This window comes from Hypomesus transpacificus, chromosome 1, assembly GCF_021917145.1.
Source record: "Hypomesus transpacificus isolate Combined female chromosome 1, fHypTra1, whole genome shotgun sequence".
In the NCBI taxonomy this organism is placed as follows: Eukaryota; Metazoa; Chordata; class Actinopteri; order Osmeriformes; family Osmeridae; genus Hypomesus; species Hypomesus transpacificus.
Window position 1 is genome coordinate 78,752 of NC_061060.1, and position 24,592 is coordinate 103,343.

Sequence of the window (24,592 nt, forward strand, 5' to 3'; positions counted from 1 at the left end):
ACACACACACACACACACAGTCCAGGGGTTTTCAGCTTCAAATGACAGTGTTCTAATCTGAATCAAGGCTACTCACAAATATAATGTTGCATAATGACATAAATAAAGAATGCATTCAAAACAAAAATGGAGGCTGACATGATATGGAATACAGCATGAGGTTGGGAAAAGTTTTAATGTCTCAATACCAGAGTTGGGAAGTAACGAAGTACAAATACTTCGCTACTGGTATCAGTACTTCACTTCACTATACATTTTTCTGATTTTTTTTTTCTTTTAATCCTTACATTTAAAAAAAATATTCTTACATTTTCAAGCCAAGCTTGTTACTTTGGTTTTCATCTGTATTTGGTGTTTTTTTATTTCCTGGCTCACGCAGAACAAACGTAAAATAGTCTACTAAGCTACAATGGATCAAGCGGAAGGCAACAAGGAAAAAAAATCGTTTCACAAAAATGTTTAGCATCGTTGATGCAATGATGTACTTGATGAGGACTCTACTATACTCTACTGTACTCTATTGTTATCTGCTTACTCAGTTTAAGTCTTCTCTGTTCTCTTCTTTCCTCTCCTCCTTTCTCCACTCCTCTCTTTTCACTTTTCATACCTCATGGAAAGTTTAAGAAAGGTTGAGATTTATCTTTGTTATTGCAAAAAAACTACATTATTGTGTGTGAGAAACATTTCAAGGTGGTATAAAATGATATGTACTTTTCAAAGTCAAGACAGAAAAGGAAGAAAGGTTATTTGTTAAAATATCAGAAAACATACAGTTTGTAAGCCTGTCCAAAACGTGTTGAATTAACAATAGTCCATTCCTCGCAGCATCGTAGGCCTTTGTTTGATCTGAATGAAAAATACGTTTGTGGTCTGACCTCGAATGGGAGCGATGTGGCATGTTTACCATCTGTAAGATTGCAGTGAGCCAATGCAACTACAGTGTTTCTCTTTGTCGAAAGAGGGCGTTGCAGCATGCAGGATGTGACAGGTCAAGCCCAGCGCTCGGGCCGTGCTGTCAGATCTCCATTTTGTATGTTTTTCCTAGAGGTTAGCGCCTACTTTTCTCTTGGCTATGAACCGTGTCATAGCATGCAGGCTACTTAAGTAGTTAGCGAATTCTTTGCATTTCGTATGCATTTTGCTGTCGATTTCCTCGACGTGGATTAAATGATTTTACTTCGATAATAGCTGTCCAATCTAATCTTATATCGAGGATCTGCAAATAAACACGCAGTTTGGTGCTACTTATACCTAGCATTAAGTAGTCCATAACCAAAACAATGTCAGACGATGCATGGACTCGCATCAACTACCAATCGTTTGACGGGTAGGCAAATGCAAACGATTGTTTTTTTCTCTCTAAATTCACAATTCCATACATTCAATGTTGTATGCATTTTGCGTTTCTGTTTTCAAATTATAAGCACCAGCTAAAAGGTTGCTAGCTAGTTAAGCAACTTGACTAAACGGACATTAGTTAGCTACCTAGCCTACATTCACTGCAGCGACATTTGGGGTGGGGGTGGGGGGGGTGAACTTGTTAAAGTAATTTGTTTAAGGAGCATAGCTCCTAGCTAACGCTGTGGCAAGATAGCGTTGTCGCAGCAGCTAGGGCTAGCTAGCTAGCTAGCATGCAGGAAATAGTGCACTACTAGACTACTAGTACAGTATTATTTATGACGTTGCCGCTTAGCTAGTTAGTTTTGCTTGTTAGCATGTTGGGCAAATATTGGTGTCAAATTATCATCGTATTAACAAGCAGCTAGTTAGCTTCCTATTTTTAGTTTATTTTACTAACTTGCCCTTAGGTTTGTGTGAAAAATGACGTATCTAAATAGGGAACGATAGTTTCCAAGTTAGCTAGCTAGCCAAATATGCTAACTTGGCTACAAGGCAAGGGCGCGCATTGCTCACAGACGCGGGGCCTAATAATACATTTACTTAGACATCATTAGTTAGCTTGCCAAATAATTATAAATTGTATGCCTGTCTACATTTTCAAACTAATCTTGTAATCTAACCGTACCAGTAGTGCTAGATTCCTCTTTGGAACTTAGACAGAAATATAACTCGATTAGATATTTAAGTAAGTCATATCTATAGTTCTCTTTTTGACTACATTATGGCAGTGCAGGTTTGCTAGTCTAATTTGAAAGGTTTTAGTAATACATTTTGTCCAGATGGGTCACCTTCCTCCTACACCCATCGCCATTAAGTCACGCCCAAAAGATATTCTTGAATGTACTAGGCTGTTATTTATCTAAGTGATCATGTGCTAGTAGCAAATTTTTGCTGGAGGATGTCATCAAATTATTTGTGTTGCTTGCCTATGTTTTTTTGTTGAGATAATCTTGAGTTTCAGATTAAGATGCGATGGTGTCAATATTTGTACATTTGTTTTCCTGCTGTCATTACAACAAAACCTACCGTCAGCCACTTTACATGCGCAAACAGTTAGCAATTCACAGGATGCTGTGTTTTTATCTGCTAATTGGTTCTCTCTCAAACCCTCACCTTCTCTCTTTGTCTTGTTCTCTCAAACAATTAGGACCAAAAGATGGATGAAGGAGGAGTAAAGAGGAGAAAGAGTACCAGAGATGCCCATCTGAGCACGCTGGTGTACAGAGAGAGCCCTGCTGAGGGAGCCCCACTGAGAGTCACTCCTCGCAGTGCCATGTCCGTAGCCTCCGCCACGTCTGTTGGGCTTCCGTCCAGCCTTCTCATGCAGCCCGGAGACGTGCTCAACGGCCTCAGCACCAGCCCCCTCCCAGAGGAGCTCACCACAGGCTCTGTCACAGCCTCCGTCGGCCTCTACGTGGAAGACCTGGAGCTCAAGGGGCAGCGGCCCCAGCAGCAGCTGCAGTTTCCCCCACATCAGGCTCAGAGCCACGCCTCAAGCTCCCTGGGTCTCTGTGCTGCGGGGGAGAACTTCTCCCGGCTGGAGGCTAGCATTGCTGACCTCACCAGTGCCTCCCCTTCCATGGAGTCTCTGATAGGGGGATCCGACCCCAGCCTGTTCTTGAAGACTGAGGACTTCTCCATGGATAAAGGAGACCCCATGGACCTAGATCATGACGCCTTTGGGCACAGGGACGTTGACGTGAGCCAGAAGCTGTTCAACGACAACACCCTGGACCTGCTCCAGGACTTTGAGCTAACCGGCTCGCCCTCAGACTTCTATGTAGGGGACGATGCGTTCCTCTCCACCTTGGGGGATGACGACTCCCTGATGGGGGAGCTGAGCTCTGAGAGGGACAGTAAGCCCTCCCTGGCTGAGCCTGGAGGAGGGGGCGGCTCCTCTGGCCTGAACGGCAGCAGCCTCACACCTTCTCAGGATGAGTCCAACTCAAGCACGTCCACCTCCACCACGCCCACGCTCAGCGCTGCCCTGGTGGTGAAGAAGGAGAAGGACGCTGGTTTTCTGCAGCTGTGCACCCCAGGGGTGATCAAGCAGGAGAAGACATCTGCTGGGCGCAGCTACTGCCAGATGAGCAGTGGCTCCACCTCGTCGTCCTCCTCCGGCCTCCCCAGCCCCATCTCCATCTGTGGGGTAAGCACCTCCAGCGGGCAGAGCTACCACTTTGGGGTGAGCTCCTCCAGCCCGGCCTCCAGCTCCAGCAGTGGAGGCGCTCACAAGGACCAGAAGCCCGGGTTCAGCCTCTACCCTGCATTGACGACCATCGGGGAAGCCTGGAGCAACCGGACGCCAGGCTACGTGGACGCCTCAGGAATGCAGAGGGGAGATGGCTTCTCCAGCTCCCCCGCCTCCTTCTCGGCTGGCTTCTCCAGGTAAGGAATGTTCTTAGTAAACATAAGCAGTCAGGAGGTGTGGGCTGGGCCAGGGGGCAGGAGGTGGTGTGGATCTGGAAAGGGGCCTTGCTAGCCAGCCCTGGAGGGAGATGGAAGGCAATTCAGATGTACTTTTATTCATTTAGCAGACGCTTTTATCCATAGCGGTGATGGTAGGCTGCAGCTCTGTCCTAAACTGGCTTGTATCGACTTGCACCAAATCTCTGTGTTTGTGTGTGCCTTGTGTGCAGAATTAAATAGACCTATTGTAGTTCCAGCTACAGTTCTGTGTTGGGTAGATTGCCAACTGTTATCCTGCTTTATCTTTCCAGTAGAGCTAGCTATTGCCTCCACAAATGGGTATAGAAACTAGGTCATGTGAATAAATTGTGTCTTGCTGCAACTTCTGAACAGTCAAAAAAGAATTACGTTTGTGAAGAGCGGCATGGCACCATGGCTGGGCTGGTGTGTGTAGTGTTGAAGGGGAATTCCAGCCTCTATGCAGACAGTTGACATAAACAACAGTGCTACCTGTTTTGAACCACTCCTCCCTATGGCAACAATGAAGATTCAAGCTAGTTGCGCCTAAAGGTGCACACATTCGTTTCAACTGTCTGATCAGCCTCACATTCTGTTTCTGTCAATCATACGCGCGGTGTCAACCAATTACTGCATGAGGGAGTGCCGAGCCAACTCACACACAGTCAGATGAGTAGTGGAAACTCGAACCATAAGAGCATGTAGTTAAACAAGTTACAATTAAACAACATGAATCGCTATAAGTGCAAGTGTACCTGTAGAAAAGCAATCAACATTAAAGACTCCGCCTGACGTTTCTCTTTATGAGGAGAGGGTATGTTGGAGCATGCCTAACTACTGTGCGTCAACTCTAAATCAAACCTCATTCAACATCTTGTACTTATCATCATCACTAATTATCCAGACACAAACACCCACTCCAGCCTTGCAGTTCCCTGTCAGTGTTTAGGGATCAAGTTAATTGACATAAACATATACTATAAATGCAGATGTCCTGCATACATACCCAGACAGTTCATGTTGGTGCAGTTCAGCCTTAATTTTATGGAGACTGAGAACAGATTGGTGAAAAAAAGGATAGGCCTCATACTCAATTTTCATGTGGGTCTAATCTCACACTCTCTTTGTGGTATTGAGGTGTGTGTCTGTTAGAGATGATCGGGAGTAGGGTTTGTATGCATCTGTTGGACTCGACCTGTGACATTTAGCAGCTTGCGGTTGATTGCTCGTCCTCTGTCTGGTAGGCCTCAAGTCACCTTCTCCTCTGCCTCTTCACACAGACATGCTGCTCCCTGTCACACACACTCACACACCCTGTACACACACCACATACACTCACACACCACATACATTCACACACCACATACACTCACACACCATGTACACACACACCACGTACACTCACACACCCTGTACACACACACAACATACTCACACACCATATACACTCACACCATGTACACTCACACACCATGTACACTCACACACCACACACACCACTGTCACATACACACACACCACACACACCACATACAGACACACACACACACACACTGCCGCTTTGTCTCCCTCCTTATCCTCCTTCCTGCTGTGACTCAGCATGTCAGAGCCAGACAGTTGGACTGGTTCTTCCTCTCCTGGCTACAAGTCTGGTTAGCTGTCCTCCTGGCTACAAGTCTGGTTAGCTGTCCTCCTGGCTACAGGTCTGGTTAGCTGTCCTCCTGGCTACAAGTCTGGTTAGCTGTCCTCCTGGCTACAAGTCTGGTTAGCTGGCCTCCTGGCTACAGGTCTGGTTAGCTGGCCTCCTGGCTACAGGTCTGGTTAGCTGTCCTCCTGGCTACAAGTCTGGTTAGCTGTCCTCCTGGCTACAGGTCTGGTTAGCTGTCCTCCTGGCTACAAGTCTGGTTAGCTGTCCTCCTGGCTACAGGTCTGGTTAGCTGTCCTCCTGACTACAAGTCTGGTTAGCTGTCCTCCTGGCTACAAGTCTGGTTAGCTGTCCTCCTGGCTACAGGTCTGGTTAGCTGTCCTCCTGGCTACAAGTCTGGTTAGCTGTCCTCCTGGCTACAAGTCTGGTTAGCTGGCCTCCTGGCTACAGGTCTGGTTAGCTGGCCTCCTGGCTACAGGTCTGGTTAGCTGTCCTCCTGGCTACAAGTCTGGTTAGCTGTCCTCCTGGCTACAGGTCTGGTTAGCTGGCCTCCTGGCTACAAGTCTGGTTAGCTGTCCTCCTGGCTACAGGTCTGGTTAGCTGTCCTCCTGACTACAAGTCTGGTTAGCTGTCCTCCTGGCTACAAGTCTGGTTAGCTGTCCTCCTGGCTACAGGTCTGGTTAGCTGTCCTCCTGGCTACAAGTCTGGTTAGCTGTCCTCCTGACTACAAGTCTGGTTAGCTGTCCTCCTGGCTACAAGTCTGGTTAGCTGTCCTCCTGGCTACAAGTCTGGTTAGCTGTCCTCCTGGCTACAGGTCTGGTTAGCTGTCCTCCTGGCTACAAGTCTGGTTAGCTGTCCTCCTGGCTACAGGTCTGGTTAGCTGTCCTCCTGACTACAATTCTGGTTAGTTGTCCTCCTGGCTACAAGTCTGGTTAGCTGTCCTCTCCTGGCTACAAGTCTGGTTAGCTGTCCTCTCCTGGCTACAAGTCTGGTTAGCTGTCCTCTCCTGGCTACAAGTCTGGTTAGCTGTCCTCTCCTGGCTACAAGTCTGGTTGGCTGTCCTCTCCTGGCTACAAGTCTCGTTAGCTGTCCTCTCCTGGACAGCTAAAGATAAAAAATATCAGTGGGTTCAATATTTGCTTTCCTAACCTTTTAAAGTTGGGAGCAAAGTTAAAAAGCAAAAAAATTCAAGTTAAGTATTTAAGTTAATTTTGAGCAGTGCACATATTACAGACATACAGTACTGGCATCTTACATTTTAAACAAAAGATGACATATAGATTAAAGATGTCATCATCTTGCAGTTATTTGTGCATTTGATGAGGACTTCAGATAGAGGAAGTAACTCTTACAGGTCTTTCACGCAATGGCAACCCTAACCCTGTCCCACCTGTGGCTCCCAGATGTCTGGTCATTCTGTTGAAGGTTGTGGGGGAGTTGGTGAAGATGTTTGGAGATGTGTGGTCAGGTTTGGAGATGTGAGGGGATGAAGAGTTAGGCTTGGAGATGTGTGGTCAGGTTTGGAAATGTGAGGAGATGTGTGGTCAGGTTTGGAAATGTGAGGAGATGTGTGGTCAGGTTTGGAGATGTGAGGGGATGAGTGGTTAAGGTTGGGGATGAGTGGTCAGGTTTGGAGATGTGAGGGGATGAGGGGTTAGGCTTGGAGATGTGTGGTCAGGTTTGGAAATGTGAGGAGATGTGTGGTCAGATTTGGAAATGTGAGGAGATGTGTGGTCAGGTTTGGAGATGTGAGGAGATGTGTGGTCAGGTTTGGAGATGTGAGGAGATGTGTGAACGGGTTCGGAGATGTGTGGAAAGTAGTTCAATTTGTACTTGCACGTTTGTTGCACTTACTGTTATTAAGGTACATTATTTCACTTTGTATTGTTGCTTTTATTATTTTGATTGGCTTGCTCTAAAAACACCCTCTCATCTCTGCCTCCCTTCTTTCCCCGTAGCCAGTGGCAACAAGGCAGTCAACCTCAGAGATATAAATCCCCTCGATGCGGTTGTGTGTGCGTGTGTTGTGTATGTGTTGTGTGGATGTGTGTGTGATGTCAGGAGGGTGCTGGATGGTGTGTAGGAACGCGTGTGTTGTGTAGGAAATGTCTTGTGCACGCCCCCGTGTTGCGTGGCTTCTCCGACCACAACACTGCTAACACCTCGCGTCTGACCTGCTTTCCTCACTGTAGACTGCTTTCCTACTCTACTCTGCTGTACTCTACTGGAGGAAAGCAGCCTACTGTACTGTACTCTGCTTCTACTCTAATCTTCTCTCACAGCAGTAGAGTAGGCATTTTAAAAACTCAATAGATCAGTTCCTCTTTTCTATTTTCATAGTAACTTGGGGAAGACCCATTTCCTTCTGGTCCTCCCTAGAGGTGGCTTTCTGGCCCGGCCTGGTGTGTGTCGGAGGGAAAACTCAAGGTTACTTACATATATTATTTCATCATTTAGCAGACGCTCTTATCCAGAGCGACTTACAGTAAGTACAGGGACATTCCCCTGAGGTAAGTAGGGTGAAGTGCCTTGCCCAGGGACACAACGTCATTTGGCACGGCCGGGAATCGAACTGGCAACCTTCTGATTGGTAGCCCGATTCCTGGGACCTAAACGTTCAGCCATCTGACCCCCTACTTAACTAAATTTGATGCTGGATATTCTGGATTGGTTTAATTGCAGGAGAGCAGGATCAGGTTAGCAGCAGCAGGTTAGCAGCAGCAAGTTAGCAGCAGCAGGTTAGCAGCAGCAGGTTAGCAGCATCAGCAGGAGAGCATCAGGTCCAGGGAGCATGGAGGTTCTGTATACTGCAGCACCAAGCACTGTTCCTCCTGGTCCCTCCTCTCTGAGCTAATCCAGGAAACCAAAATGTTTTCTTTTGTTTCATGAGAAATGTTTCATAATGCCTGACTGACAACAGACATTGGCCGGGTTCCCCAGATTCGTTAAGAAGCTCTTAACGCTAAGAGTTTCTTAGGAGCGTTCTAAGAGCATTCTTGAGCGTTCTTAGAACGCAATTTAGAGACTTTTTTTTTTTTTTACCAATTCTTTTTTGTCCGGCAAATCAACCCCACTGGCGTTATTTTCAGACATCATTAACGCTTGCTTACACTTGCCAACAAAAGCAGTTCACTCATATGAATGTTTGCTTCCTCTGGAGTTGCGCTAGCTTGTTTGTTGACTTTCATTGGCTGGCACAATGCGTGTGGCATCCATGCTGCATGTTTATTTTTTGTATACAAATTTGAACTAGCCCACTAGGCAGTATCACTTGACATATATTTTATACCAAACAGAAACACTTTACTAATACATTTATGAATATATTGCGATATCCATGATATGGCAAAATCCATATCATGGCACAACGCAATACCGGTATTCGCGTTCATACCGGTATACCGCCCACCCCTACCATTTATATAGTCGATAAAGAATGCCTCCACCGTTTTTCAGAAGTAATCATATACTTTTTGTACATTGCAATGAAGTTTAGGGTGTTAACTATACAAAACATAAAAAATCTCAATTTTGACAGATAACAGGTTCTCTATCTTTTTTTGGCTTATAGCCAACAATGAGCGGCCGCGACATCCGACGGGTTCTTGCACACCACCACACGTTTAAGAATATCGACATGAATATTGATATCGCAATATTCATGCTCAATATCGCAATATCACATTTTGTCAATATTGTGCAACCCTAGTCTGTACCAAATTATTTATAAGCTTCTGGACAAATGCTGCTGCTGGTATCCTCCGGCTGAGCCAATCTAGCACCAGCCTAACCATCCCCTGTTGACGAAGCTGCTGGCTCCGTAGAGAAACCTGCAATCCCCCCAAGCTAAAACCAAGTGTCAGGATGGGTTGGGCTACGAGACTAGACATTGCATAACTACATGTTTACATTTTGCTCTCCATTAATTAATAATGACCGATGGAAGAAACTCGAGCGATGCCTGGAGTCATGTTGGTTTGAGGTGCTGCTTCTCTGGCAATGTGTGATTTGTCTTTACCAAGAAGTGGTGGCTTCGTTCCCTCTATGGCTCTGGGTCACAAGAGCGGCAAAACTTTTAACCAGTTTGTGACATTTGAAGCATTGAACGTCATCTATCACGTGGTTATCGTAATTTGATACAAGTTCCAAAACACTTTTTCAAAACTGTGCGTATTGGTTTTGTGACACAAGCATCGATGCGTCAGTGCCATAAGTCCCATCCCTAGTGATATACATTTAGGCCATACCGCCCAGCCCTTTTGGTGTACACACTTTAGTAGCCGCCTGTCTTAAAGTACCTGCTAAGTTGTTTAACGTAGGCGTGGCAAATGGAGTGTTGTGTTGGGGGTTGAGTAGAGTCCAAACACTGCTGGTGCAGTAATAGGATTTAACAAAGCTGTCCTCATACCTTCAGCCTCAATCCCAGTTCACCAATTGGAAGCCTCCCTCATTGTGACATCACTCTCAGATAAGATCACACACATTTAATGGGTGGTGGTGAGGGGTAGTGGTTGGTGGTGAGGGGTTAGGTTTAGTGGTGAGGGGTTAATGTGTAGTGGGTGGTGTGTGAGGGGTTAGGGTTAGTGGGTGGTGAGGGGTGTTGCAGAGCCATCACCTACCACAGTTCAATGCAAATTTGATCTGTGCATGTATGTTTACGTAGCCGATGAAGGACAGACAGGTGTGACAGATGGTGTGGAAAATAAGCATACCATTGGGTACAAAAACCAGAACGGCAAGAGAAAGACAGAGACAGATGGACACGCTGGCAAAGTGAGGAACAGACAGGCAGGCATTAATGCTGGCAGAGAGGAACAGACAGGCAGGCAGTAATGCTGGCTGAGACAGATGTTTGTGTTGGTGTTTAGGGCCTTGTATAATCCTAATCCTCTCTGGTTGTGTTGTAGGAGCAGGTAGTCAGTACAGCCTTTGCCCTGGTAGATTGTAGTGCTAACCCTGGTACATTTTCATGTAGTCGTTTAGCAGACGCTCTTATCCAGAGCAACTTACATACAGGGACGTTCCCCCCGAGGCAAGTTGGGTGAAGTGCCTTTCCCAAGGACACAAAATCATTTGGCATGGCCGGAAATCAAACTGGCAACCTTTTGATTACTAGTCTGACTCCCTCACCGCTCAGCCATCTGATTCCCCAGATGGTAGATGGTAAAGTCCTAGCCCTGGTAGATGGTACAGCCTAAACCTGGTAGATGGTTCAGTCGTAGCCCTGGTAGATGGTACGGAATTAACCTGGTAGATGGTACAGTCCTAGCCCTGGTAGATGGTACAGTCCTAGCCATTGGTAGATGGTACAGCCCTAGTCCTGGTAGATGGTACAGTCCTAGCTCTCTCTGTGTGGGCGTTGTTGTTGCTGCTGCTGAGGCCGAAATAGGAGGCAGTACTTGTGGTGCAGGACTGCAGCAAAGCCAGACCCCATCTAGTGGCCAGTTGGAGCATCCCAGGGGATTGATGCATTCATTTCATAGACCTTTTAAAAGTCCATTCAAACAGTATACAGCGTGGGTAGCTGTCGTTATTGAGAATCAAGGAAATGTTCCATTTTGGTGGGGAACACTGCTGCAGTGTGGTGTTTGTCCCCTGTACCAAATGTTCTACCATGAAAACCACTCACTTCTAATCCTTGACTTTTAACTCTACTTTGGCTAAAAGTGTCTGATAAATAAAATGTCAGATGTAAAGGGTGACCAATTCCCTTTATAGAGCCCTGATCATAAACTGTAAAAAGAATGGACGATGCGACTGCTTCTTCCCACTGTTCAAAAATGAAGCCAAAATATCCCGGATACGGGTGCTGCCATCTTGCTGTGGTGATGTTTTTTGGAGCCAGTCTGCGCAGTAGTGATCGGGTGGTGGAGCCGCGGTATTGAGGTCCCACCCATACACTCGCCCGACCCAATGAAGAGCACACACTAACCCCTTTTTTATATTGTCAAGTAACCAATTAATAACAAACTGATCAAAACAATGAGCACTTGAACAGTCTTTGGCTCTGATCCTAACCTGCCTCTTCTCTCCCTGCAGTTCCACCTCCAGGCAGGAGGGGGGCGTTGTGTCTCAGAGCAAGGCCAGTGGCACCAAGGTCTGCCTGGTGTGCTCAGACGAGGCGTCGGGCTGCCACTATGGGGTGCTCACCTGCGGCAGTTGCAAGGTCTTCTTCAAGAGAGCTGTGGAAGGTATGGTCGCAAGAGGTGGGACACTGCAAGCACACACGTGCACGTACACACACACATGTAAACACACGCATGTAGGCACACACACATGTAAACACACGCATGTACGCACACACACATGTAAACACTCTAGGGGTCGACCGATTATTGGCGCCAATATTAAGAATCTTTATGGTTATCGGTATTGGTCATTTTCCAAACCGATTTGCTGATATTTGTATTTATTTATTATTATTTTTTTCTGCACCACAACCTGGTGCTGCTGGATTGGGACTAATTGTTACCTATTTTATTAGCTTATAAAACTTCAGGGAACTATTACATTTATTTTCCATTATTTCTTCATTTGTTGCTTGTTGTGGTTTAAATTTACTTCTTAAGTATTACTAAATGTTTACAGAATGCTGCTGGATGCTCCCTGCACTTTTTATGTTGTTATTATTATTAATATTAATGTTGTTATTATTAAGTTCTCAGAAATAAAGATATGGTTAAAATAATGTAAAGAGTCTTTGTCAAAGGCCTTTTTATTCAACATTTTGACTTTAAGTTTCATTTTTACTCTAGACATATCGGTTATCGGTCTACTGGATCTGTAATAATCGGTATCGGTCCTGAAAAACGTATATCGGTCAACACCTAACACACAAACGTACACACACACATGTACACGCGCGCGCACACACACAAGCATGTACACTCACACACGTTCAAATACAGACGTATATACACACACATGCGGAAAGGTACATACAAGCATATCCACATAAACATACACATTAACAAATATGCACAAACACACACATACATAAAAACACATGTATACACACGTAAGCAATTTTAGTCAACTGCTAAAAAAAAGCTATTGTATTGGTGCATGTCAGAGACGATGACATGTTAAATTAAAGTCTGATAGAGACCTTTTGTTATTTTCAGCCTGACTTGGCCAACTCAGTCTTAACTGATATTCACACACTAAACTGTTCCCCCCCGCTCAGGACAACATAATTACCTGTGTGCTGGGAGGAACGACTGCATCATCGACAAGATCAGACGGAAAAACTGTCCAGCCTGCCGATTCCGGAAGTGTCTAGTGGCAGGAATGAACCTGGAGGGTAAATCTCCCTCTGTCTGTCTGTCTCTCTGTGTGATCTCTGTCACTGTCTGTCTCTCTTTGTCATCCATGCCTCCCCCTTCATATTGAAAGTGTACTTGCCCATTCTGAAGGTGTGATCACTGCTGTGTTTCTCCTGTCAGCTCGTAAGACCAAGAAGCTGAACCGTCTGAAGGGGATCCAGCCTAGCGCCCCTGCGGAGCTCAGCCCGCCCCCCCTGCCCGAGGCCCGTTCCCTGGTGCCCCGGTCCATGCCCCAGCTCATCCCCACCATGCTGTCCCTTCTCAAGGCCATTGAGCCAGACACCATCTATGCCGGCTACGACAGCACGGTGCCCGACACCTCCACGCGACTCATGACCACCCTGAACCGGCTGGGAGGCCGGCAGGTCATTTCTGCTGTCAAGTGGGCCAAGGCCCTGCCAGGTAGGAGCTCCTTTCTGCCTGGCCCCCCTGCCTCGTACACCCGCAGACCGACAGACCTGCATCTGAACATTTGCTCTGTGCCACTGTTCAAAATATTCTGTCTGTAGAGTGTTCAGGATGTTCTGTTCTGAGTGTTCAGGATGTCGTCTGTCCAGGGTTCCGGAACCTTCACCTAGACGACCAGATGACGCTGCTGCAGTGTTCCTGGCTGTTCCTCATGTCCTTTGGGCTTGGCTGGAGGTCTTACCAACAGTGCAACGGAGACATGCTCTGCTTCGCTCCTGACCTCGTCATCAATGAGTACGCAGTCCAGCTGTCCTGTCAGTCAGTTAGCTCTGTTAGTAGGTTACATCCTTCATCCGTCTGCAGGGCTTGACCATGGGTTACATCGTCTGAACCATTTTAGGTGCATATGCTCCCCAAATTGTGTCTGCGACCTCTAAATATATTTGGGAACATTCGTGCAAATAATCTATGGTGCGATCTGTTTTCATTTCTTTACAAAACGCTCGCTGATTAACCGACTACACCTACTACTACTGTGTATTAGGGCTGGGCGATAAATCGATCAAAATAACTATCGAAGTGATGACTTCCCTCGATAAAGATATCGTAACATTAAGTCATTTTCCATAATATCGATAGAGAATAATTAGGAACAGCAGTCCATTTAATTTCTGTGATGCAGCAGGAAGTTGCGGAGAAATGGTAGCCTACGCTCACTAAAATATTCTGAGCACGTCGAGTGGAGAAGCTAATGTTAATTAGGAAAATTAGTCTTATTGACGAAAACAGTGGCAGCGATAGCCATGGCGAGGGAGCAACTTCCAATGAAGAAATTGTTGATGAAAAGGGTTTTGGGTCTTGTCCAGTTATTTGGAAGTCGTTTGGCTTTTTGAAATCCGACAAAGAGCAGAGCAATGTTCGGTGCAAATTGGTGTAGTAAACAAACAGGTCAAACTGCAAATGTGGACTTCTTGTTGACCTCGACCTACGGTCTCGGTTAACAAAATTTTAACAAATCTCTGCTTACAAAGGTGTTGACAGATCTGTCGAAAGTCCATATTCGTTTTTATATACATTTACATTTAGTCATTTAGCAGACGCTCTTATCCAGAGCGACTTCTGATGGCAAGTAGGGTGAAGTGCCTTGCCCAAGGACACAACGTCATTTGCCACGGCTGGGAATCGATCTGGCAACCTTCAGATTACTAGTCCGATTCCCTAACCGCTTAGCCATCTGACTCCATATATATAACATAACAACACGTAACAAAATCCCAAATCAAACACAACAAATCAGGTGCAGACGCCATGTTGTCAACATCTCCAAGGCAACCGCTTGCTAGCTCCGTAAATCGTTTGCGGACCTCTGGAGAGGTCCGCAAACGGTTTTGCGGATTTCTTATAACGTCTCTGGACATATAAGAACAGCGTTTTATGTCCAATTATAATACTAATATATATGAAACCTTGTTTTACCACCTGAATCAAAATCACTCGTTGGAACATGCAGAAAGTGTGAGTTTGCGCCAAGGTATTGATAAGAAGGCTATTGATAAAAAGCAAGGTTTAAAAAAGCTTAAGTTACTTGACCCCAGGTACGTGCTTCCTGGCCGCAAACATTTTTCTCACACCGCTCTGCCTAAACCTTACGCAGAGTGTAGGGAAAAAGTTGAGGAGGAGACTTATTTAGCTACTACTACAGATCTGTGGTCTATCGTTTAATTATCGTTATCGAATGTAAATATAAATATCTATATCTATAATTTTTTACCCATATCGCCCAGCCCTAGGTTACATCCCTCTCTGTCTCTCGCAGGGAGCGTATGAAGCTGCCTTACATGGCAGACCAGTGTGAGCAGATGCTGAAGATCTCCAGCGAGTTTGTCAGGCTGCAGGTTTCTCATGATGAGTACCTGTGTATGAAGGTTCTCCTGCTGCTCAGCACAGGTGAGACTGTGTCTGTCTCTCTGTCTGTGTCTGTCTGTCTCTCTGTCTGTGTCTGTCTCTCTGTATGTGTCTCTGTCTGTCTGTCTGTCACTGTCTCTCTGTATGTGTCTCTGTCTGTCTGTGTGTATGTGTCTGTCTGACTGTCTATAGTATTATCTCAATTGTTGTTCAACAATAACATCTCAGCTTTGTATCAACAATCCCGGTTGTGTCTTGTCCCTCAGTGCCAAAGGACGGCCTGAAGAGCCAGGCGGTGTTTGAGGAGATCCGGATGTCCTACATAAAGGAGCTGGGCAAGGCCATCGTGAAGCGTGAGGAGAACTCCAGCCAGAACTGGCAACGCTTCTACCAGCTCACCAAACTACTGGACTCCATGCATGAGGTACACACAGGCTCACACACACACACACATGCTCACTCACTCACTGGCACACACACACAGTGTCTAACCTTAACCCTGGATTAGCATGGATTATTCATGCTAGTCCACCCGGAGATGGAGTAGTGTCAGACAAATGTTCTGTCTGTGATTCGGCAGATGGTGGGCGGTCTTCTGAATTTCTGCTTCTACACGTTCGTTAACAAGACCCTCAGTGTGGAGTTCCCTGAGATGCTGGCGGAGATCATCAGTAATCAGTTACCAAAGTTCAAGGCTGCAGTGTGAAGCCTCTGCTCTTTCACCAGAAATGACTGTGACCCCCCCAGCGCCCCAACACAATGCCTTAAAGTCCCCCAGCACCCCACCAGGAGCACTCCACTGGGGGCAGGAGCACACTCAGAGGAGAGAGAGAGAGACCGACAGAGACCGACAGAGACCGACAGAGACCGACAGAGACCGACAGAGACCGACAGAGACCGACAGAGCGAGAGAGGAGAAAGTGTGGGGAGAACTATGCAATGAGATGGGAGGGTCAGGGGTTGATCACAGGAAGCAGAGATTTGTAGAGTGAGAGAAAGCGTGAGAGAGCACAGTGTGTTTATGTTCTAAATGGTCTCAGTACAGTATGAAACATTTTGGAAGGATCTAATTTACATAATCCACATAATCAACCATGAAATAATCTAACCATCTATGTTATCTCAGGATTCTGACATAACGATATCTATAAGTAGATCAAATAAGTATCTGTGTACAGGTAATTATTATATTTTTTACATTACTCGATTTACAGTATGTCATAGTTTAAACAGTTTCACAGATCAAAGTTAGATGAGCAAAGGTAATTTCTATATAACTTGCTGTCAATACTTTCCACAACTCGTAGACCCTTGTCTTCTGGGAGGGTTCTGACACCAGACAGCAGCTGTGTGTAAACATTCAAATGCTTTTCTCTTTTTTTCATGTGGGTTTTTAGAGATTACTTTTTGTAGAAAACGTTCACCCCAGTCAGATACAACTTCTCACATGCTAATTGCAAACAGGTTTACACGTCTTTTATAAAAGGGAAAAATGTGCCTTTTTCAGCTCAGTCGGATTTTATCCATCCTAACCCATCCACCCTCCTAAACTCTTTAAGGCTGGTTTCACTTTGTTCCATCTAAACCCACCATGTCCATCATTGTATGTGATTGTATTTTGATATGACATGCAGTTCCACATTTCCTTCTTGTAAACAGTCATGTTGAAGTTGGCAGCTTGGTGTTACTGTGTGAACTCTTAACAAGTGATTCTTATGAATGGGTAGATATAGTTCTCCACACTATACCAAGCCACTCTGCTCTCTGAAACCCTTTTCATACTAAATATGCTGTTAAGCCGCCACCGCCCCTCACTATGAAAAGCTTTAAAAGAGAATGATACCATATACCAGTGTTTCCCAACCATTTTTCAGTCATGGCACCCTTAGAAAAGTTTCAAAATGCTGTGGCACCCCCCCCCCCCCCCCCCCTCCTAAAATGAAAAGGACTTCACTGTGCATATTCAGAATTTTCCTGATTGAAGAACGTTTTAAACTCTTCCCTCGTTTCGCAGAGTCGTGCCAAAACCTTGCTGCGTGATAGCCATCGAACGGCCGTATGTAATAACAAGGTCTGATGTTCCGCTCATCACACTCGCATAAAATCGAAAATAGACGGCTTTTCATTGGGCGTGCCTTGATGAAATCAACTAATCTACCGCTCTGTCCAGTACATCAGAGTTCCTTCGGGAGTGTCTTTGCTACCAGTGCCTCCCTATGTAAAAACACATTCTGTGTTTAATGTAATGCAAGTTAGGGAGTTTCACAGTCCATGCGAGCGCACATGGTGTGCGAGCGAAATTGTTTTGCCTTTATTTGAGTGCAAAAGTTTTTGGAGCTTTATGTAACATAGCCTAAACATCGTTTTTCAATTGGTAAAACGTTAAGCGAAGATTATGTATTTTTGTCTCTTATTTTTCAGCCCCCTGGTTTTCGATCATTATATAGTCTCTACTAGCTAGCTTTCGATCTCAGTGTCACTGTCGTGTGTAAGCGAGACAAAGGCGGCGGGATAGGGCTGCACAGACTTTCATTTGGAATAGACCAACCGGCATTGGGGAAAGGGAGGCCGGCCAACCGTGTCGCTCAATCTTCTGCCGACATTTTATTAGTAGTAAAAAAAATCATAATGCAAGCGGCCCTCCGGCCCCAAAGTGTCTCAGCCCACCGGGAATGCTCCCGATGGCCAGTCTTCTACTTTTACACGGCACCCCTGCTCTCATCAGATGGCACCCCAGGGTGACGCGGCAACCCGGTTGGGGAACACTGCTATATACATCAGAGCCTGTTTAAGGAGAGCCTGTCCACTCCCTATTATGCCCCATTGTACCGAATTTGGTTGCACTAGAGTTCCACTGGGGGTGATCGCAAGCGAGTGCATGCTGATTGGGTGTCTATGGAGTTAAATGGCTAGATTTGTCTCTTTCGCCTGATTGTCGTTGAGAAATCTCAGATTTGATTGTAGTTTTTGCATGTTCAACATGGATTATAGGTCGAAAGTTGAATGAACGAGTACTTATGTAATTTCGATTTCTTACAGGATGAGTCGTTGTTGCTCATAATACACTAGCATTCTGCTGATTGGTCGTAGTCAGTCCTTCACTAACCAGACATCCCGCTTGATGGCATCCGAAGCAGAATCAGAATGTCAGAGCATTAGCAACTAGTGCTGTCAAACGATTAAAATATTAAATATTGCGATTAATCGCATTCATGTCAAAGTTAACTCACGCAATTAATCGCAAATTTATCTATTCTAAATGTCCCTTGATTTCTTTATGTCCAATTATTTTTTCTCATTTTAATGCTCTTATCAACATGGAAAAGTGGATCGGATTGCTTGGTGCAAATGTTTACTTTTTAAACAACATTTCAATTGCCTGGCTTTGACGAGGGGGCGGAGAATTCGCATCAGCTGTGTGCTTGGCCATCAAGTGGTATTTCAGACTGGACGTGCTGCGATGATAGCTCAGATCACAACGACAAAACACACAGATCACTTTGGTCTTGTCAATGGAAACATTTGGTAACTTTTTAAAAGTAAACTTTCCATTCAGAATCTGGTTGGCATCCATTTTGGTGTCTTGCGCTCGCCATCCACTCAACTTAACGCTAGCCTAACTACTCTTTAGCCGGCTCGCAAGCCCAAACAAGTGTGTGCGGTTTGCCTGTTTGTTTTGTTTCCGGTCTAGCTATATCCAGTGTGTTGTTGAAGTTTTTCTATTGTCAGTAGTTGTTCCAACAGCATGTGGAAAAAAACTACAACGTTTGCTAGGCCAAAAAGAACGTTAATCGTGCGATAAAAGCGCAGTTAATAACGCGTTAAACGGACAGCACTATTAGCAACAACATTAGCAAGCCAAAACTCTTTCTAGCATGTGTATTGACAGGCAAAGCCTAACCTTTCAGCTGTGTTGTCAATGCCTTGAGAGAGAAAAGTGACCAGAGCTTGCCGTAAAGCAGTATCTCTGGTCGTACGATGTGTATGACGTCATTGACATTTTAAAAGGCTTTTTAGAACAGACAGGTGTTATGTTACAGACAGTATTTTTTTGCCTCCCTTTTTGAATTCAAATTACTAGACACAAATGATATCCTGAGAAAAGTGGATTTTGAGGGGTATAGTTCCATAGACCTCCATTCATTCTGCACTCGCTCGTTAGTGCCCTTATATGTAACTAGAGTGGAACTGCAACCAGTTCAGAACCCGGAAATGTCCAGAGAGTGGCAGTTCTCCCCATACTAGACATTCTCTGATATACATTACTAGGTTTGAATTTAAACTGCATGGGAGGTGGGGGATGTTTTAGTCGTGTGACTGATCCCTTAACTCCATGTTTGTGGTTTTCTTGTTTTCCCATCATGCTACTGCTGGAATGTGATAGTTAGTTAGGTAGTTGCGTTAGCCAATCAGAAATAGGTAAACGAGACCTGGGCATAAAAACAAAACTGGTTGCCATGGTTTTGATGAGAGGGCATTCCGTCCTGTAGTGTCTACACTGACCACCAGGAGGCACACCAGTAAGGGAGTTGTCATCAACAAAAAAGTTTTTAAGTATGCAACAACAACAAAATGTCTTCAGACCCATACATATTTAAACATCTCTGGTGCATCTGAATGAAAGGCATTGTGATATTAACCCCTCAGTTTTCCTCCTGCTGTGTGTACGTGTACTCGTGTGTGTGTGTGTACACGTGTGTGGCCATGTTAAGAAACCCCTTTCTTAGTAGTACCTATTATCTCAACCCATATCATCTTGTTGCTACCATTATCCTCTCCACTCTCTTGGAATCACGCAGTGCCAAATCTTTTATTTCCTCTGTTTTTAAGTTTGGGAAATCTGAACAGATGTCAGTGTTTATCAACAGAAACCAAGAACGCATCCCCAATCAGAGACTTTATTCGGTTCATGAAGTCAAGTTCTGGATATGTACAGTGCTTTGGACCATTAGTAATGCCCTTTGTGAGAATGAGTTATGAATTAATTTAGTGAGCACAGAAGAGAAATTAATAAATTGTCATATTTACTCCGTTGGTATTATCACACTGCACCTAGCTTTTTTCTAGTGTGTCTTTGATGTAATTAGAACAGTTCCCTAGTCTTTTAGCTTTTACCTATAGTTGAATTTTAACCTTGTATTGTTTGTGTTGTGAAGCACAGACTCACCCAGATATCAGAAATATTATGAATCCAGAGGGGCTTGTTGCCCTTTATTAGAATGGTTTCATAGACACTTCTCCGATATCATGATGACATACTTAGTCTGGAGAAACTGGAGGACAATAATGATGTAGATTAGAAAAATATTTTAGGAAAGCTGCAGTGTGATTCTACTTTAATCAAATTAAAATAGTTATGTTTATCTCTTGTTTGCTGTCTTGGTTGGTCTATTGGTGCATGGTGGAAAAGCACAGGTGTCATGTTTCTGTGTAACACACAAAGCCAACATCAGTCAAAGCTATCCAGCCGTGCTCAAGACATGCTCAGGTGGGGTGTGATGGAGCAGGTGTATGTGGAGCAGGTGGTCATCTATGTACACCGGTACATGGAATGAACCAAAAACACACTCTTTAATTTTCAACATTGTTTACTTGTTGGTTTTGTTTTTTTGACAGGAAGTGCTTAGCAGATTGGGTAAGTGTTGGTTTGTGTGTCGTTCCCCCCCCTTCCCCAGAACGGATGCTTGTGTGTACATTTTTTTATTATATTTCAACTTTATTAGCTAATGATCCCTCAAGGCTCCCCAGGTTTACTTATAGTTTACTTTCACATCCAGTGCGTCACACTTCTCAACCCCCTGCAGGTGTGTACTCCTTGTCTCATCTTGCTTTCCTCTGTGGATGAAAGCTGCTACATCTTAGGCAAGGCCTTCATAATATGCAATAGACTAACAGAAGATTAGACTTCAGTGATCTGTCCTTTTTACACTAGACTTTTCATACCTTTTCCACACTCAGTTTAGTGGACATTCTTAGTACTTCTGCAGGACAGATTTTCAGGAAACGTTTACCTGTACGTCAGTAAACCAGTCCTCGGAAGCTTCTGGTGCTCGAACTCCAAGGTGACCAAAGCTTTGACAAGTTCAGCATATTTCAATCTAGAATTAGCAGCCTTTAGCCAGACAAATGTACAGTACTTTGGTTTCATATATAGTTTTTTGTATTTTAGCCCCATATTGCTTTGGTCAAAATGTGTAATACTGTGAATTTGATAGGAGTCGGCTTCTTCTTTTCACACACTGCTTGTGAAAGTAATCACAACCTGAAAATTTGCACTACCCCAAATATTGTTTAAAATTCTATTTTGTATAAAACATATGCAAACATTAACTTTTGAGAAAAATCAATATCAAGTGTTACTGATATGCTTTCTTTAAATCTTTTTTTTTGCTTTCAAATTCTTGTTGTGTGTACATATAACCCCAATGTAAAGAAAATGTGGCGTACTTGTCCCAAAATAATAGTTTTCTATATCCACCTGTATAATTTCTCCCTGTAGAGTGAATCTGGTTGATCTTTTCCCTTTATCTGATTAAATGTTAAACAGGTTGTCTTTTGTTGTGTGGTACTTTTCAAAACAAACTAATTGTCAGTTGATGTATGCTGATATATGAACTCAAACCCAGCAGTGAGCTAGAAGCCACTAAAATAAATAAAAATAAAGGCGCATCTCTGTTGCTGTGAGTGTCATCATTAATTGCTGGATGATTCTTGTATAGTGGAGGGGGCTGAATTGCTTTGATTAAATAGTCATTGCACACTATGGTATGACTGCATCTGACCTTAGATCATGAGGTCACAGGTTCTAATTCCCTGTGTGGGGATGCGTTCCTCTCCAGTTCTGAACTTTAAAATCATGTATAAAAAATGTTTTCCAAGTAAATGGATGAAAGATCGAAGAGTTGGCTGGTATCATGTTTGTGGTAGGCCATGCAACAATGTGTTTACATGACTTGTCTTGTACATTCCAGCTCTATATTCTATAAGAGGGGGGGGGGGGGGGGGGGGGGGGGCTGATTCTTTGTTCAAGGGTCACTGCTTTGCCAAGCCTGATTCAGATTGTTTGACACTACTGTTGCTTGTTCGGGTAACTATAAAGGCCATAGTTACTGGACCCATCATTTAGGTCGGACAGTCCATAGCACGCTCTTTAGATAACGTCCTCACTTGGCCAAGATGACGGATGGAGAATTAAAAGTACTGCCAGGCGGGCAAGAGAGGCAGGGGATAGACCTGCAGGATTACACAAACCTGACTCGCCTGTATTGCGGACATCATCTTCAAATTCTTCCCGATGGGACAGTGACAGAGAGACAATGGTGACATCCACAGTAAGAAGTCTGTAATTTACATGTTTGTTTGGTGAAAATTCATACACCGCATCTGGTGGGTAGCTTAATATTAAAATTTTGAGGCTTAACATTGGAAGCGTATAAAAGGTTACAAGGTATATTTATAAAGCATGGCTTAATATTCCCAAATAAAAAGCTTGTTGAAAGGATAGTGTAAGTTCAGTAAACAATCATTGTCGTTCAGCAGTATAAGCACGCGCAATTTACATTTAAGCATTTAGCAGACGCTTTTATCCAAAGCGACTTCAATTAGCTTGACTACTTAAATCTGACTTGAATTAGTAGGACTGCTTGAGCTGAAATTGGACTTTGTGGAACCGCTTAATGCCCAGCTTGACTAATTCAACTTATTCAAGTCTGGTTTAAGACTTTAAGTCTAGCTTTTTTGAGCAGCCTTTAATGAACAGGCCCAAGGTCTGGGTAGATTGGATTGTAAACAAACAATCAGTTCATGGTCAACATGTTGGATGCAGGAGTAAATGTAACCAAGTTGAACGTACAGTGTCCGGTTCTCGAGATTATCGAGACACAGACAGAAATACAGAGATTACTGCCTTTATAGTTACATATTTACTAACAGTTTCTAACCAGTGAATTTAGATTTTAACTGTCAGTCCTTCGTTGAGTTCCCAGCCCTTCACCAGTGTTTCTCTCTTTCTGTCCAAGCCCACTGTGACTAGGGCTGCAATGATTAATCGACGTTATTGACAACGTCGACAATAAAAAATTGTCTACAAGTATTTCTGTGGTCGACAAATCGTTTGATCTCATAAGACCTATTTTAAGTGCCTGCAATAACGTGATTTGACCAGTGCGGCGCTGTAGCGCTAGACTAATGCAGGCTCCCGTATGATATCCAATAGAATAAAAACAGCGGTAAACATTTTAGGTTGTAAACAGGCCTGAAAAAGTATTGTGTGGGAAGGTTTCACCAAAGATCCAACTAAAAATACTGTAATATGTAATGTGTGCAAGGCGGAAATTGTTTTCCAGGGTAGCACAACGTGTATGCATGAACATTTAAAACGAAAGCATCCCCGCACGAGAGGAGATGGAAACGGCAGGAGGTGAGTGTGCTCAAGCTGGATGGCTAGTTAGCTACACCAGTTGATAATAACGAATTACGCAGTATTTCATGGATACTAACACCGTAGCAACATGTCCACAGACAGCAGTTAGACAGTTCAGTGTATACGACCATTGTAATGAGCCAAACAAAAAGCCAGTCCAGAAATTATACTGTTACTCACAGTTTTTCATTGAACAGAACCCTGTTGTCTTACAAGAGATTTGTTTACATTCCTACTTTTTTTGTCTGTATTACAACTGACTTACTTTTGTCTTTATCTTTTATATAATTTAGAGCAACATGATTGAAACAATGCTTAGAGAGCATTTTTTATTTAGGTTGGTCACAATTAGACAAAAAGAGATGTAATAGCCTGTTCAGTTGGCTCAAAGTGCAATACATATATTTTTTTCAAAAGCTGAAGTGATTTCTTGGTTTTATTTATTTGTTACAATAACTATAACTCAATGTTTTAACGAATTGCAAAAGCTGAATAATCGTTCAAAGCTTTCTGATCAATTAATGAAAAAATATATATTATTAGTCGACTAATCTATCTAATAATCGTTAGATTATTCGATTATCAAAATAATTCTTTGTTGCAGCCCTAACTGTGACAGAGGACTGTTACTTCCTGGAGAACCTGGAGGAGAACCATCAAAACACCTACCGATCCCTGACCAACCAGGACAAGGGATGGTACGTCGGTCTGAAGAAGAACGGCAAACCCAAACTGGGTCACAGAACCCACGTTGGACAGAAAGCCACCTACTTCCTGCCGAGGAGGCTGGAGAACACAGGCGAGTGAAGAGATGCTCAGAGCAGACCACTGACGTTTATAGGGGAGGAGGATGTTGTTGACCATAATGTACACACCTGGTCCTACCTACTCCCTGTCTCATTTTGGGGACTTCCCAAACGCTAGACATGATACATGAACACAGCGAATTACTATCCTCACCTCCTGCCTGTGATACGTCAGTACTGGCACTCATACGTCACAAATTCCTTCAAAAGTATTTAACCACCATGGGCAAAAAAGCAGGAATTAACTACTATA

General features: G+C 44.1%; 2 protein-coding genes across 3 annotated transcripts; both read left to right on the top strand.

Annotated features, from left to right (window-relative positions):
• Positions 1–334: 334 nt before the first annotated feature.
• On the top strand, positions 335–17,042 carry nr3c1 (nuclear receptor subfamily 3, group C, member 1 (glucocorticoid receptor)). Of its 2 annotated transcripts, none has more exons than XM_047042375.1 (9): positions 335–1,327; positions 2,549–3,789; positions 11,513–11,679; positions 12,660–12,776; positions 12,919–13,200; positions 13,356–13,500; positions 15,023–15,153; positions 15,378–15,535; positions 15,692–17,042. In XM_047042375.1, exons 2-9 carry the CDS (start codon positions 2,558–2,560, stop codon positions 15,815–15,817), a joined length of 2,358 nt encoding a protein of 785 aa, XP_046898331.1. In that variant the 5' UTR covers positions 335–1,327; positions 2,549–2,557; the 3' UTR covers positions 15,818–17,042. The 2 variants fall into 2 exon arrangements, with proteins under 2 accessions (XP_046898331.1, XP_046898412.1); XM_047042456.1 differs by having other exon boundaries at positions 336–1,327; positions 11,513–11,664.
• A 5,245-nt stretch (positions 17,043–22,287) lies between these two features.
• Positions 22,288–24,340, top strand: LOC124466868 (putative fibroblast growth factor 1). Its single transcript, XM_047018803.1, is given in 3 exon segments — positions 22,288–22,415; positions 22,417–22,442; positions 24,138–24,340. Coding segments are annotated over 3 exon segments (357 nt in total).
• The last annotated feature ends 252 nt before the right edge of the window (positions 24,341–24,592 follow it).

Excerpts from the sequence above, each read along its gene's own strand:
- nr3c1 (XM_047042375.1), top strand. The coding sequence starts at position 2,558 with ATGGATGAAGGAGGAGTAAAGAGGAGAAAGAGTACCAGAGATGCCCAT. Across the intron at positions 11,680-12,659 it reads GGAAGGTATGGTCGCAAGAG|GACAACATAATTACCTGTGT; the intron begins GTGGGACACTGC and ends CCCCCCGCTCAG. Across the intron at positions 12,777-12,918 it reads GGCAGGAATGAACCTGGAGG|CTCGTAAGACCAAGAAGCTG; the intron begins GTAAATCTCCCT and ends TTCTCCTGTCAG.